This window comes from Dipodomys merriami, unplaced genomic scaffold, assembly GCF_024711535.1.
Source record: "Dipodomys merriami isolate MVZ:Mamm:240054 unplaced genomic scaffold, mDipMer1.0.p SCAF_31, whole genome shotgun sequence".
Taxonomy (NCBI): domain Eukaryota; kingdom Metazoa; phylum Chordata; class Mammalia; order Rodentia; family Heteromyidae; genus Dipodomys; species Dipodomys merriami.
Genome location: NW_027204604.1, coordinates 19,020,418 through 19,034,454, shown reverse-complemented (window position 1 = coordinate 19,034,454; position 14,037 = coordinate 19,020,418). Strand labels below are relative to the sequence as shown.

The 14,037-nt window shown below is 51.5% G+C and overlaps 2 protein-coding genes across 9 annotated transcripts; one reads left to right on the top strand and one right to left on the bottom strand.

Moving 5' to 3' along the window:
* Window positions 1-4,431: 4,431 nt before the first annotated feature.
* Window positions 4,432-12,308, bottom strand: LOC138841230 (zinc finger and BTB domain-containing protein 18). Of its 8 annotated transcripts, none has more exons than XM_070041933.1 (3): window positions 12,230-12,299; window positions 10,452-10,534; window positions 4,432-8,175 (listed from the first exon to the last, which is right to left on the bottom strand). In XM_070041933.1, the coding sequence occupies exon 3, from the start codon at window positions 8,159-8,161 to the stop codon at window positions 6,593-6,595; it is 1,569 nt and encodes a 522-aa protein (XP_069898034.1). In that variant the 5' UTR covers window positions 8,162-8,175; window positions 10,452-10,534; window positions 12,230-12,299; the 3' UTR covers window positions 4,432-6,592. The 8 variants fall into 8 exon arrangements, with proteins under 8 accessions (XP_069898034.1, XP_069898028.1, XP_069898030.1 ...); XM_070041927.1 differs by lacking the exon at window positions 12,230-12,299 and adding an exon at window positions 9,190-9,288; XM_070041929.1 differs by lacking the exon at window positions 12,230-12,299 and adding an exon at window positions 9,190-9,284.
* LOC138840997 (collagen, type I, alpha 1b-like) lies at window positions 10,547-13,789 on the top strand. Its single transcript, XM_070041434.1, has 3 exons — window positions 10,547-10,623; window positions 11,139-12,974; window positions 13,276-13,789. The coding sequence occupies exons 1-3, from the start codon at window positions 10,547-10,549 to the stop codon at window positions 13,787-13,789; spliced, it is 2,427 nt and encodes an 808-aa protein (XP_069897535.1).
* Window positions 13,790-14,037: the final 248 nt, after the last annotated feature.

Sequence of the window (14,037 nt, the reverse complement as noted above, 5' to 3'; positions counted from 1 at the left end):
GGTCTCTCCCGGTTTAGGCAATTGCAGAATCTGGAGGATTTTGTAGCCATCCCCAAACAAATGTTACACTTGAGGCTCACACACAATGATGATGTTTTGAATCTAAACATGGATTGCTCCTCCTCCTATCACATGCTGGGACACGAGACCCTCTAGCTCGAAGCCAGGTAGTCACAGAAATAACTATACAAATTACATTTTCTTGGGATATAGCTTTATGCTCAAATTTCTTCTATTTGGTGACGATGTTAAGTGACAGAGAAACTGTTATAAGGGGAAAAAAACGTTGATTTTTAACACTAAATATAAATAGATGTACTAACTTCTCTGGTTGCTATGGTTCATAAACCATGAATATTTACTTTCAATATTTTAATGATCTATTATTGTATTACTAGATTTTCCCAAAACTTGTCCAAATAGGCCTTCTTAAGTGGCGTTGCTGTCTACCTAGTAACCCTGCAAGTGACAGTTCATGACTGCCCAGCAGTTCATGTATGTGAAACAAAGAAAAGGTCTATGTATATTTTGAATCCCTTTTGAAAAAAAAAATTTAAGACATCCAGATGAAAAGCCTGAATACTCTTACTTGATCAACAATCATTTCGAGCAATAGCCATATACAAATGTTAGGGTCTTTAATAATTCTCTCAGAAATAAAGTGAATTGCTAGTGCAGTTATGGTTTTTAAATGAAATAAATGAACAAAGTCTTTTAAATGACTTTAAATAACATATACTTATAAATCATATGTAATTAAGGCATATTTTTAAATTCTGTGCCAGTACTTGGGCTTGAACTCAGGACCTAGGTTCTGTCCCTCAGCTTCTTTTGCTCAAGACTAGTACTCTACCACTTGAGCCCCAGCTTTACTCCTAGCTTTTTGGTGGTTAATTGGAGACAAGAGACTTGCAGACTCTCCTGCCCTGGCTGGCTTTGAACCGTGATCCTCAGATATCAGTCTCCTGAATAGCTAGGATTATAGATGTGAGCCACGGGCACCAGATAAATTCTTTTTAGTTCCAGCATAACTAAGGTTTATGTGATTTTTCCAAGTTCAATATCATTACATATGCACTGTGCATTTAAACAACAAATTTCATCTACCCTATACATTTACTAGTTTTCAAATATTCTTCCACTTTCCACTTCACACTAGCTACAAATACACTTTTTACTAAATATTTAGGGCACCATGACATTTAAAAATTCCTTTATTGATATTAAGCATGCCTAATATGCTTAATAAAAGCCACTTGATTTAATGATTAACTACGGAGATCATAATGAACTGAAAGCAGCCATGTCTGGGAATGGACTGTCTGGGCTGCCACGCAGCCTCGGTTCCTGACTAAATGAGCTACACTTTAAAGCCAGATTGGGCTCCGTTCCTCTTCTGCCAAAGGCAAGTTCAGTTGCGCCCAATTCCTAAAGATGAGGAAAGGAGACACTTTGAAGTGTTATGCATTATGCTCACATAACACTTAGAATGGGGATGGACAGTAAATTAGTATTGGAATAGAACTGAAAAAGGTAACTGGATAATTCATCCCTCTCCCCCCACAAAAAATTTGCTGATTTCATTCAAGGGCATAAATACTTTAGGAGAAACTATTTTGTGTGTCTAGCTTATTGGGAGCATGAAGTCACTGGATGGGGCAAAAGCAGATATACGTTATTTGGATTGAAGAAGAAAAAGCTTTCCTCGCCCAGGCCTACCCCCCCGTGCCCCCAGGCCCACCCCCCCCCGCACCCCCAGGCCTACCCCCCCACGCCCCCCCTCGCTGCGCTGAGCAGCTTCCTCAACAAGAAATTATGACAGTTAATTAGAGAGGATTCTTCCTTAAACAGTTGGGTTGCGAAAAACCAAACAACCAACCAAAAAAACAAAAAACAAAAAAAACCAACACCCCAAACCCCTGAAATTTAACTTCTAAAGCATATGAAAATGAATGACTATTTCTAAAACCTCTCGTGTCACCAGTAAGAGCTGACTGCTTTGTTATCCGTTTATAATATTAAAAAAAAAAGCCAGGGTAGAAGGGTGAAAATGAATTAAATGTTTACACCAAAGGATGGCATACGGAGATACTTTGCTGTGTTTCTTGTAGGCAAAAGGTAGAGATTTTAACAGAAGGGACAAAATCCCGGCAGTGTAATAAACTTGGACTCTAGCCAAAATGAAATTCCTAAGAGTTATTTACTTAAAAAAAAAATAAAACTATTGCTTTATTTTTAAAGGTGACATAATCTGTAACATTTCAATAGTAAAAATCTTTAATAAAAAGAATGAAGCTTTTCTGTCCAGTATTTTAAAATTCACACTTATGTTCCTTACCAGCAATTTCAAACATCCTAACAAATAATCATAACATTCCTATCAGTATCTACAATTAAAATAGGAAATTATCTGACTTTCCTACCCTGGCGTGCACAAGTTTCAAAGAATATATTAAATTTTATAGGAATGGGGTAGCAAAGCATAACACTGGGAGATTGTAAGAACTTCACAAAATTCTTATCTGATAAAACAGGATTTCTTAAGTGTTGAATATCTTTTTTGTGTATGTTTTATCTTTACAATTTGAAAGTTCAAGATTTTTTTTTTAAGTAAAACTACCTTTTGGATTAAAAAAAAACCAACTATTTTCTTTGAAGAAAGTACAAAACAAAATACTTGTTTGGAAAAAAATGAGTAATTCAGTCATTTTGATATGAACTATTATACAATCTTAATACAGTGTTCACCTTTTTCTAACTCTCCCATAACCTGTTTGTAGATGTTCATGACAAGTCTGTTAACTCTACTTGATTCACCTGTTAATTTGATAGCATAATAATAATAATAATAATAAAAACCAAACCAACATCCTTAATATTTTTTTTCTGGTATGTCTTCCAGGATACACCTAGCACACAATGCTGGGACCAGGACCTAATTGATTATCTCAAAGAAGCAGATGTGTTCAAAGATGAGACCACATCTCTAACATATACTTATGGATGAGCCAGATGTCAACGGCAAGAATCACTGCTAATGGTTCCCAACATGATTCAGTGACAACTTCTCTTTCTTCAGTGTAACAAATGACTGATTCCTGAATCTCACTTTTCAAATATGTGGCAATTTGTAAACTTAATTGTCTTAGTTTTGTAATGTTTTAAGAAGCTATTTCCAAATAGCATGTCAAAAATAGTTTGTCTGAGTCCGTCCAGTGTAGCTTCCGAGGGGGAGGCTTATGTCAAGGTAGACTGCCAGTGAACTAGGTGATCCAAGTGAACTCTCGACATCTGAGCTCTGGCAAAGACTTGACTTACAGAAGTACAGAGGGGTCCTCTTTGTCAGCTAGTAAGTGCTCAGAAAGTTTTGTGGAGCCTGATGGCCACGCACTTGGAATGTCTGGCTGATTAAAATCAAGTTGAGCTGCATATCCCTTTTTTTCTATTAAAAAGGAAACGCAAGACTTCAAATTGTAAAATTCCAATTGTGCTTTATGTATGATAATACCGAGTTTACAGACAATGCGTTCTTCTCAAGCTCCAGGTCTCATATTCTGCTCTGCAGAGTCTTAAGCTTACTACAAGCCATTTTATCTAAGGGTGCATTGATATCTACAGAACATAAAACTACTATTTTCTGTGTCTTTAGGTTGCGAGTTATGGACAGCTAGAGATGTCAGGGTTTTCTAAGACCTCTCAGGCCAGGCTGCCTGGCTTTCCAGCTCGGAGGATGTGTGAGGACTTCAGGTGGACGGCATTGCTCCTGTGCAGTCAGCATCCCGCCTCGGGCTGACACAAAACCCACCGGCTCCGAGTTGGGATGGTAATGAAGAGGGAATAGATGCAGTAGCCAAATAAATACACTTTAAAATTAGAGTGAGGAAATTTTAAACCTGGGAACCTCCAGCCTTCCCATTCTCCCAGTAACAGGAGGCACACGTAGACCTCGCTCCCCTTGAGCGACGGAAAGCCTGTCAATCCGATTGCCTAGAATACCACTCATTAGCCAAGCACTCTTCCAGGAGTCAGGTCTCTTCCAACGTTCCACTTTAACTGGAACACAGAACAGGTTGGCTCAATCAGCTTGGGGTAAATGACACGTGAGAGGTGGGTACAGCGCACGAGTTGGTGCTTGCGCGGTGGCGTGAGAACCCACACTGCCTCAGGAGCCTATGGGTTCACAGGGTTCTAAGACATCGCTTCGGCCTGCTCGATTTCTCCGCTCCAGCATGGGTCATTTTTTTTAATGTGCACTTTAGTATCTTAAGTGACTAGAATGGTTGGACATTTCCAATTTGGGTGACCGAAGGCATTCTATTCATTTCATGAAGTCTGAATAGAACTGACATGAAAATAAAGATGTCGCATACCATACCTCCTTAGCATCTACGCAACTCATGATGGTAACAAACAGCACACAGGAGGGAGAGCGTCGGTTCATATAATTTATTGCAGTTAGCACACAGTTTAAAAATTCACCAACACACCAATAGTACAAAACTAAACAGCATTATAAGTTATTCCCCCCTCAGGAAAATAAAACATACTATGATTGTCAAGGCTAGATGTCAGTCTAAGTTTTAGAACAGAGAAAGAATGTGAACCTAAGTACAGGAAAAAGCAATTGCTCACCATGACCACAAAAGAAAATCCCAAAGAAAGTCCGCTTTCTCACAGACATTGATTGTCTTTTCTAAATTAATAAAAATTATTTTAACATAAACTGTATTAAAAAAAAAACTAGAAACTCTTCAAGTAACTAAAGATAATGCTCCAAGGCCATTTTCACAGCTTTGTTGTTGTTGTTTGCTTTAAATGCCATCACAGCCAAATTAACACACATTTGACCAAATATTTCCAAAACAGTCCAGCAACACACAATGGAGTTTTCCATTCAGTATCTTAAGCACAAAAATAGGCTATGTTTACAGTAGTTAAGGCGATCAAATTTTAAACAAAAGCAATTAAAAAAAAGGGGAAAAACAGCAAATGTTTTCCATGCTACTCCATAGACCATATTTGTAAGTGCAAGACAGGAAAACAAACACTGTGCAAAACGCTCTCGCCCAGCGTGCAGGTCACTCAAGCCACACGTGGGCCGCAGCCGGAGCTGCAGCTCAAACTCTCACCCCTGCCCGTCAATCAAGGGAGTCCAGTCCTTTCAGCCTGGGGCTTTTTCAGTCCATAGAATCTTTTCATGAGTTTGGGGTGGGAGGGAGGAGGGGAGGAGGAGGGAGGGTAGGGAGGGTAAGGAAGAAGAGGAGAAAAAGAAAAGGAGCACAAAAAGAGAGAGAGAGAGAGAGAGAGAGAGAGAGAGAGAGAGAGAAATGACCTATTGTCAATTTGTGCAGTAGTATTCTAAGAACGCTCAACTGGGTAATTGTGTACATCTAAACTCTGAGCTGGCGTAGGTCCTGTGCAATCAGGAGTTTGTTCTAAGCGCACACTGCTCATGCAAATCTTTAAGCCGTTTGTAAACATTTATATGTTCCTTGTTAAGTAGCGAAGTTATCAAATTTGCAGCTTAAATTTTTATTCAGCTTAACAGTTTCAACTTAAAGACAGTGGGAAGTCAATTTAAATTATATAAAATAAAAATAAAAACAGTGCATTTGCGTTCTTCATAACACCAGTTTTCTTTCCAAATGGTGCTATTTTTCTAAGGAAATTAAATAATTTTAAACTCACTCATTAAAGTTATACAATGCAAACAAAGACAAAAAATATATTGAAACTCATGCATTTCTGTAGCGTTAATATTTACTTTTCAAGACTCAACTAAGAGCATCAACACAACCTGTCAAGTTCTTTGACCCCCCCCCAGCCCGTGTAATCAATTACAGTATACAAGAACAGTAATTCACATTTTTAAACACACACTTCAACACTGCTGAAGCTGCAATATCCTTTTCATCCCAAGCAAACCTTCACAAAGACAGTGTCCCAGGGACCCCAGTGTACTTGCAGATTACCCCGCACGGGGAACCTTCTGAAAACCAGAAGTTGCCACAGAAAGTTTTAAGTCAACTGCTTGTTTAAAAATAGATAATCCAGCATTTCAGAAATTTTCCATTTGGGTCTAAAAGCATTCAGGTTTCCAACAGCCAGAAAAGATTCATGCAATTTGAGACATAGGAAGAGGCTAATAAAACTGGAGGGGATTTCTTTCTACTTTAAAAAACAAAAACAAAAACAAAAACAAAACAACAAAAAACCAGAAAAATATGGGGCAAACACACCAAAAAAAATGGACAATACGGTGTGGACAAAGTTCAGCCCCATAAGAGCGTCTTGTGACAGGGCCATCTGCTAGAAGGTTCTTGGTAGCTTCCCTGCCTACCCCTCAAAGGAAAAGACACCCCTCTATTCTCCAACTTGCTCTAAAGTTTCTTTTATCAGAATGCTAAATTAGTGAGATTCTCATGCTATTATTCTAAAGTGCAAAAACAAGTTAAGATCCCAACTTCTTAGTTCCAGGAAACAAGACTGCTTTTAGACCGTACCACAACTATATAGAATCTATGTATATATATGTATATATATATATATATATATATATAACTTATATATATATATATATATATATATATGATTATTTCCAAAGTTCTTGGGAGCTGTCCTCCAAGGTCCAGTCTCTGACCGTGGGCAGGCTCAGCGCTTCGCTCTTGACGGACAAGGAGCTCACCAGCTCGCAGTGGAACTTGCGGATGTGTCTGTACAGGTCCCCGGACTGCGTGAACCTGCGCTCGCACCACTTGCAGGCGTGGGGCTTCTCGCGCGTGTGCACCACGGCGTGGCGGCTCAGGTTGTGCGAGTACTGGAAGCTCTTGCCGCACTGGGTGCAGGTGTAGGGCTTCTCCCCCGAGTGCGTCCTCTCGTGGCGCTTGAGCGTGTACATGCAGGAGAAGGTCTTCCCGCACAGCGAGCACGTGGGCACGTTCACATCGGCGGCGGGCTTGCTGCGGAGCCCGTCCTGCTCCCGGAAGTGTGTGCTCAGGTGGATCTGCAGGATGTGCGGGCTGGGGAAGACCTTGTTGCACAGCGGGCACATGAAGATCTGGCCCGCAGGGCTGAGGATGTTGGAGACGTAGGGCAGCAGGCCGCCCTCCACGCCGCCCTCCCCGGGGGCGCGCTCGCTCTCGGGGGTCATCATCTCGTCGTCGCTGGCCTTGTCCTCGCGGTCCAGCTCCCGCAGCACCGAGTCCTCCCGCAGCGGGGCCAGGTGCGCCGGCTCGTACGGTACCCTGTGGTTGGCGCCCGCACTGTCTTTCACAGTGCCATGTTCCATGTCATAGTCATTAGTGCCAACATCACCCTCATCACAGGACGCCTCTTTCTCCACCTTCACCTGCACCAGGCTGCTTCTCAGCACGTCCTGTGAAGAGAAATAAGAGCTGTTCAGATTGTCAACTCCCGAGAGGCTGGACTTGACAGACAGGTCCAGCACACAGTCAACATCTGCCGAATCCCTCACGGAGGTGACAGACCTCTGGGACAAAGACTCTGTGGAGCTGCAGGGGCTGGCCACTGTTTTCGCAGCTGCCGTGGCGTGCGGCTCGGCCTCGGCGCCCGCCTGGCCCAGGCCTGCGGCGTCCGACGGCAATCGCATCCACATGTTCCCGGGCTCGGCCGCCAAGTCCCGCTTGCTGGGCAGGAGGTGCAGCTTCTCCTCCTCGCCCTCATCCTCGTCGCTGGGCAGGTCGCCCGCCATGTGGCTGCTGCCATCGGACAGACTCTCCACTTTGTCCGAGCAACTCGAGGCGTCTTCTTCCTTCTTGGTGCTGTCCGCCTCGGTGGTGGCTTTCTCTTTCAGCTTCTTCTTGCAGACTTTGACAATGTCGTACATGTGCAGATAGCTGGCGGCGGCTAGCACATCTTCGATGGGCAAGTCTTTGAACTGGAGTTTCCCTTCGTACATGAATTCAAGCAGGAGTGCGAAAGCGGGGGCTGTGACAATGTCGCTGTTCAGATGAACAATGTCCCTTTTGTCCAGCTGGTCCTTGTAGAAGAGGTGGAAGTACATGCTGCACGAGGCGAGCACGGCGCGGTGTGCTCGGAACTGGGCATCCCCCACCAGCACCGTGCAGTCGCAGAGGAAGCCCTGGTGCCGCTGCTCGCTCAGACACTGCAGCAGATGCCTACTGTGGTCTGGAAACTCCATGCTGTCTTCATAACCTGGGAAGAGAAGAGCTTCTCATTAGAGCCTGCTCGGGAGCACACCGCAGCCCTCCCTCCCGCCCTCCCTCCAGTCCCCATCTAAAATAATCACCACCAGCACACCACTGCTCAGCTCAGCTCCAGTCCGGCTGTGGCTCACACCCCAAGGACAGCAAATCACACACACACACAAGACCTAAGCGCGAGGAAACGACCTCCTCCCCACCAAGCAGCCTCGCCTCCTCCCCAAACTTCTCATCAAGTTTTGAAAGCTTCCACCTAATCACAGCCTCTTACAGAGCGAGAGCTCAGATCTTTCGGGAGAAATTTAGCCATCTCTGCTCATCAAATTATATCCAAATAAAACCTGTAGATAGGCTTAATTTCAAAAGGAGCAATTTGTATAGCAAAGCAAAGTCCCAGATATCTTCTGAAAGATTAAAGAAAAACTTGCTTTGTTACTTTGGATGCCTGTCTTTACTTGGAGAGCAGTTTAAATATGTACACATTTGGCTGAATCAGGAAAAAAAAAAGAAATTGCATAATTAGACCAGAAATCAGCAAACAACTTACTTTTAAAGTCAGAGTGTTACAACAACAAGAGCCCTGTGTATAAAAACAGATGTTAGTGCTGAGATCTGCAGGTATGGCTCACGTGCAGGAGAGCAGAAGAACGACACCAACAGATGGAAAAGATCATCCTTAGTCTGAACAAATCCAAAGTCTTTTTTTTTTTTTTTAATGAATTGAGAGGGTAAAAAAAAAAAAGCTTCTATTTCTTTGTATGCTCTGCACTTGCACAGTATGAGCAATGAGAGGGGCTTCACCCAACTCTGAAAATCCTCATCTAAACTTGATCCCTACAAGGCAAGTCTCCTATTAACTCACACTTAAAAAAAATAAAGCCATACTTCTCCTCAACTGAATGACAAAACTTGTACAGGTTCAACATTTAGAGACAAGAAAACAACAACAACAACAACAAAAAACCTCTTTCTAGAAAAGAAACTTTTTTTCCTGGCTGCGCCTTACCTCACCAGCAGAAAATACTTTGTTTCAACACAACGGGCTATATTCTGCTTTCCCACTGCTTCCATGGTCTCAACTGAGCTGCTCTGCCCTGCTGGCTTTCTGGCCAGGAAAGACAAAGATGTGACCGCGGGCAGAGTCCTTTCAAAGATAGACAGAGCCCCACTTCCCCTCTGGAGACCACCTCACAAGAGCATTCCCCGAGGAAGGTGTGTGAAGTTCATACTCAGAAATTACTTCCCTTCCCCTTCTACACTTTGCCTAAAACTTTCATCCCAAAACCAAATAGATCCTGCAAGATGCCACTGCTAGACTACACCAAGATCTACAATACAATCACTTTAAGTGCCCCACAGCTAACATCAATCCTAATCCTTGAGAGGGCTAAAAATAAAGATTGGAGGGCAGCTCACAAGGTAGCCGTGATCAAATTAGGAGGCTGAGAGGACAGAGGGACAGAGAAGGAAGCTTATAAACATCTGATGCAGCTGACAGTGGCCATATGGCAGCTGCTACCAGATAAAGAGATTAAGAATGGGGGAGTGCGGTTACAGCTGTCTGGCCAATTCAGGCAGCTCACATCTACAAGTTCTAAATCAGTCGCTAACACAAAAACTCCTGCAAATAATTATTGTTATGCTGAAATAAAAGATCTCTTAAATATATATCTGAAAGAGGAAAATGAGGAAACTAGTCAAACTATTCTCCTAGGGACAAAAGTTCTTTTTGTTTTGTTTTTTTCCCCCTTAAGAAACCTCGGGTTTCAAAAGCACTCCAGCTGTATGTTTCAGCAGTGCTACTGACTGTTCTGAAGAATAAAGTTTCACAGTGGAATTCATTACACAACCACCTCGCTTCTTAACTGGAATCATCTTCTCATATCAATCTGAATGCTGGATTCCAGACAGTTTACTATTCCACATTCGCCCCCCCACCCCAACAAAAGGAACCTAAACAGCAGTGAACAACAAAAAAGCATTTTAATCCAAAGTGATTTCAAAAAGCTGCATTTCAAAGCCTTTCTTAACAGCCCCAAACTTGAAATATCTGTGAATTAATTTACTTGCTCAAAGAAGAGGGGCAAAAATGAAAACTAAGTAAGCCGAGACCTTCAACTCCAGGAAGACCGCCTCTCACTAAGTTCCGCAAATGAGTCCTGAACTGCATTAGAAAAGCAAGGTGACTCCTTAAAAAAAAAAAAAATAAAGATAAAACACCGAGGGAGCCGGGGAAGCGAGCCTGCCCGCGCGGGTCCGGGCGCCTACCTCGAGGACGCGCACCCTTGCCTAGGTCCTCTCCTCGGGGTCTCGCTGGCTCCAGGTCTGTGACATCGGTGGGAACAAGCAGACTAAGGAGACAGATGCAGAGTGGAGAGGATGTTGGAGAGGAAGGCGATACCTTCTCCGCCACAGACCCGCGCACACTAGCTCCCTGTCTGTGTGTTAGAATAAAAGGCTGAGGGGCGGCAGGCTGTCATCTGCTCTGACATCACGCTCAGATGGAAATGCTACCTCCAGCTGTGCTCCTTTTAATGCCATATGCTGCTCCCCGCCACTCCTGCCACCCGCTCTTTCTTAGGAGAACTTTTCTCTGCTGTTAGTATAAACAGAATACTTCAAAGTCTTCCTTCCCCCAAACTTTCCAACGCCGGCGCTGGAAGCCAGCATATGGACTTCTCTGTATTTATGGCACCGCGGCCTCCCCGCCGACAGCTCGCCGGGCCCGGGGCCGTCCCGGAAATCCACCCGGGCGCCGGGGCGGCCGGGGGGTCCTTAAACCGCCCAACCGACACCCCGGGCCCGCGTCCACGCCGCCCCCGCGGGGACGGTGTCCCGGTGTCCGAGGCGGGGGGAGCCGCTCCCGCGCCCGCCCCCCCCGCCCCCCCCACGCGCGGGATCAGCCCGCGGCCGCGGCGCTTTCTGACATCCTGGCAAGTGCCCGGGTCCGGCGAGACGAGCTCACCGGCCGCGGGGCCCGGCCGCCCGCCCGGCCTCCGCCGCGCCCCGCTCGGAGGGCCGCCCCGCGGGGTTCGCGGCCTCGGGGACGCCTGGGGGGGCGGGCCCGCGAGTTGGGGAACTTTCCCGCGAGTTGGCGGGCCGGGGCCCGGGGAGGGCCCGGGGCCGGGCCGGCCGGAGCCCCGCGCACGCCGCCGTGCACCTCCGCGGCGGGGCCTGCGGCGCCCGGCCCGGCCCCGGCCCTCTCACCCGGAGACCTGGGCACCGCGTCGCCCGCGCCGCGCCGGGCCCGGCCGCCCCCGCCTCCCCGAGTCGCCCGCCCAACTTTCTCCAACTTGGCGGGGAAGGGCGCCGCGCCGGGCGCCCCCGGGAGCCGCGTTCCCAGCCGGCCGCGCCGGGGCCCGCGCCGCCCCGCGCCGCCGCCCGGACGCTCATCCCCGCGCCCGCCCCGCCGCGGGCCCGCCCCGCCCGCCGCGCGGGGGTCGGGGGGTCGCGCAGCCCCGCGCGCGCCGCGCCGGGGAGCGGGGCCGCCGGAGGCCCGGGCCGGCGGCGCAGCGCGGGCGCGGGGCCGCGGGGAAACACCTCCCCGCTCGGCCGCGGAAACACCCGGGTCACGGCAACAACAAAAGAAAAGTCGCAAGAAGCGGCCGCGGGGGGAGGCGGCGGCCCCGCGCCCCTCCCCGGCCGCCGCCGCAGCTGCACCGGTCCCCGGAGCCGCGGCCGTCCCGGGCGCCTCCGCAGCTGCGGCGGCCCGCGCCCTCCCCCGCCCGCCCGCCCTCCGCACCCGGGAGGCGCCGCCGCAGCTGCACCGGCCCGCGCCCGCCCCGCGCCGCAGCTGCACCGGCCGCGGGAGGGGGCCCGGCGCCCGCACCCGCCCGACCCCGCAGCTGCGGCGGCGCCCGTCCCCGCGCCCCGGCCTCCCGCAGCTGCGCCGCCCCGACAGCTCCGACCCCGCAAACTAACTCCGCTCGCGGGGGCGCCCGGCCCGGCCGCCCGCCCGCCCGCCCGGCCGGCCGCACAGCTGGCGCCTCCGCCCGCGGGGCCCGCAGGGCGCGGGGTCAGGGGCCGGGGCCGGCGCCCGGACTCACACGGAGCGGCCCGAAGTCCCCGCGTCCCCGCCGCCGCGCGTCCTCCGCCGCCGCCGCCGCCGCCGCCGCCGCCCGGCCGCCGCCGCCGCCGCCGCCACCCGGCCGCCGCCGCCGCCGCCGGACTTGGTGGGCTTCCTCCTCCGCGGGCCCCCCGCCCCCCGCCCCCCGCGCCCGGCTCCGCCGCCCGCTCCCCCGCCCGCCCTCCCTCCCACCCACCCCCGCTGGCAGCCGGAGGCGCGCGGCGGAGCGGAGAGGGCCCCTCGCTCAACGGCTCCCCATGGCAGCAGCCCAGCGGCGGCCGCAGCCTGCCAGACACAGGAGCGGGCGGGAGCGGGCGCGGGGCCGCCGGCCGGGGGGCGGGGCGGGGGCCGGAGGGGCGGGGGACGCACCACGCACGCACGCGGCGGCGCCGGCCAGATGTTCCCCGGCCCGCCCCTCTCCTCCGCGCCCCCGCCCGCGCGGGGCGTCTGCGGCGGACCCCGAGCGGCGGGACCCGCTCCCCGCCCGCCCCCGGGCCGCAGACTCTTCCAATAGGAGGGCAGCGTTCCGGGAGGGCGGAGGGGACGGCGGGCAAGAGCGGAACTGACAGAGGAGACCAACCAATGGGAGAGGCGAGCCGGAGCTGTCGCCCGCGCAGGCCAATCGCAGGGGTCGACTCTAGGGATGGGCGGGGCTGCGGCAGCGCGGGGCGGGGCCTGCGGGCGCGGCAGCGGCGGCGGCCGTGGCGGCCGCGGAGCCCCTCCGGGTGACTTGGCCGTGAGAAAGTGAAAGGAGCCCGCGAGCGGCGGCGACAGCTGCGCGGAGAGGGCCGCGTCCCGGGGAGGCCCGCGCCCGGGGGCGGTGAGCGGGCCCCGCGGGCCCGACCCCCTCGAAAACGTACTTTGAGACGTGCGGGGCGCGCGGGGGCCGCCGAGGCTCAGGCGCGCGTCCCGAGCCCGGGCCCGGGCGGGGCGGGGCTGGGGCCCCGCGCAGGTGCACGTCGGGGCGGGCCCGGCGCCCCGCGGAACTGAACTCCCGAGCCACCGAGTTTCAGGGCGTCTCCGTAGCACTGGTCCCGGGCGGACGGGCACCGAGCCGCGGCTGCCGGGCGGCGGGAAGCCGGGCGCACTTCCGCCCGGTGCCCGCCTCGCGCGGGCGCTGCGCCCCGGCCGCCCGACCCCGCCCGCGGCCTCGCCCGGATCGCAGCGCCCCGCCGCCCCCGCGCTCGCCGGGGCTGAGGCGGGCTCCCCCCGGCCTCCCCGCCGCCTGGGAGGCCTCGGGCTGGGGAGCCCGGCGGGTGAGACGCACCGGGAAACGACCCAGACCCGACGGAACCGACGGAACGCGAGCCTCGCGCGCGACGGCAGCGTGAGGGGAGAAAGGCGGAGCGCCCTTCCCGGCGAGCTCGGCCTCGGAGAAGGGTGGGGAGCCCAGGGGAAATCCGAGGAGTCAGCCGTGCGCCCGGCGGCCTCGGGACGGAGCCGGGCTAACCAAGGTTCCGCGGGAGGACCCGGGGCGGGCCGCATCCGAACCGGACCCGCCGGGAGCGCGGACTGTGTGGCCCCGAGACTGGTTAAATAACTGGTGTGACAGAGGTGAGGGCCCCGCCCTCCCCAGCAATCCCAACCAAGGCCCCTGGGGCAATGGCAGCCTCTGTCCCCCCATCTCCCTCTCCCTCCCTCCCTCCCTCCCTCTCTGAAAAACTTACACACTTTCAGTTCTTTTTGGAAAGTCAGCACACAAAACAAAGTGGTGTCAGAGGTGTCCCACACTACAGAGTGATTACTAATTTTTATTCAGCATCCATGGGTACTTAAGGTTCCTTAGAA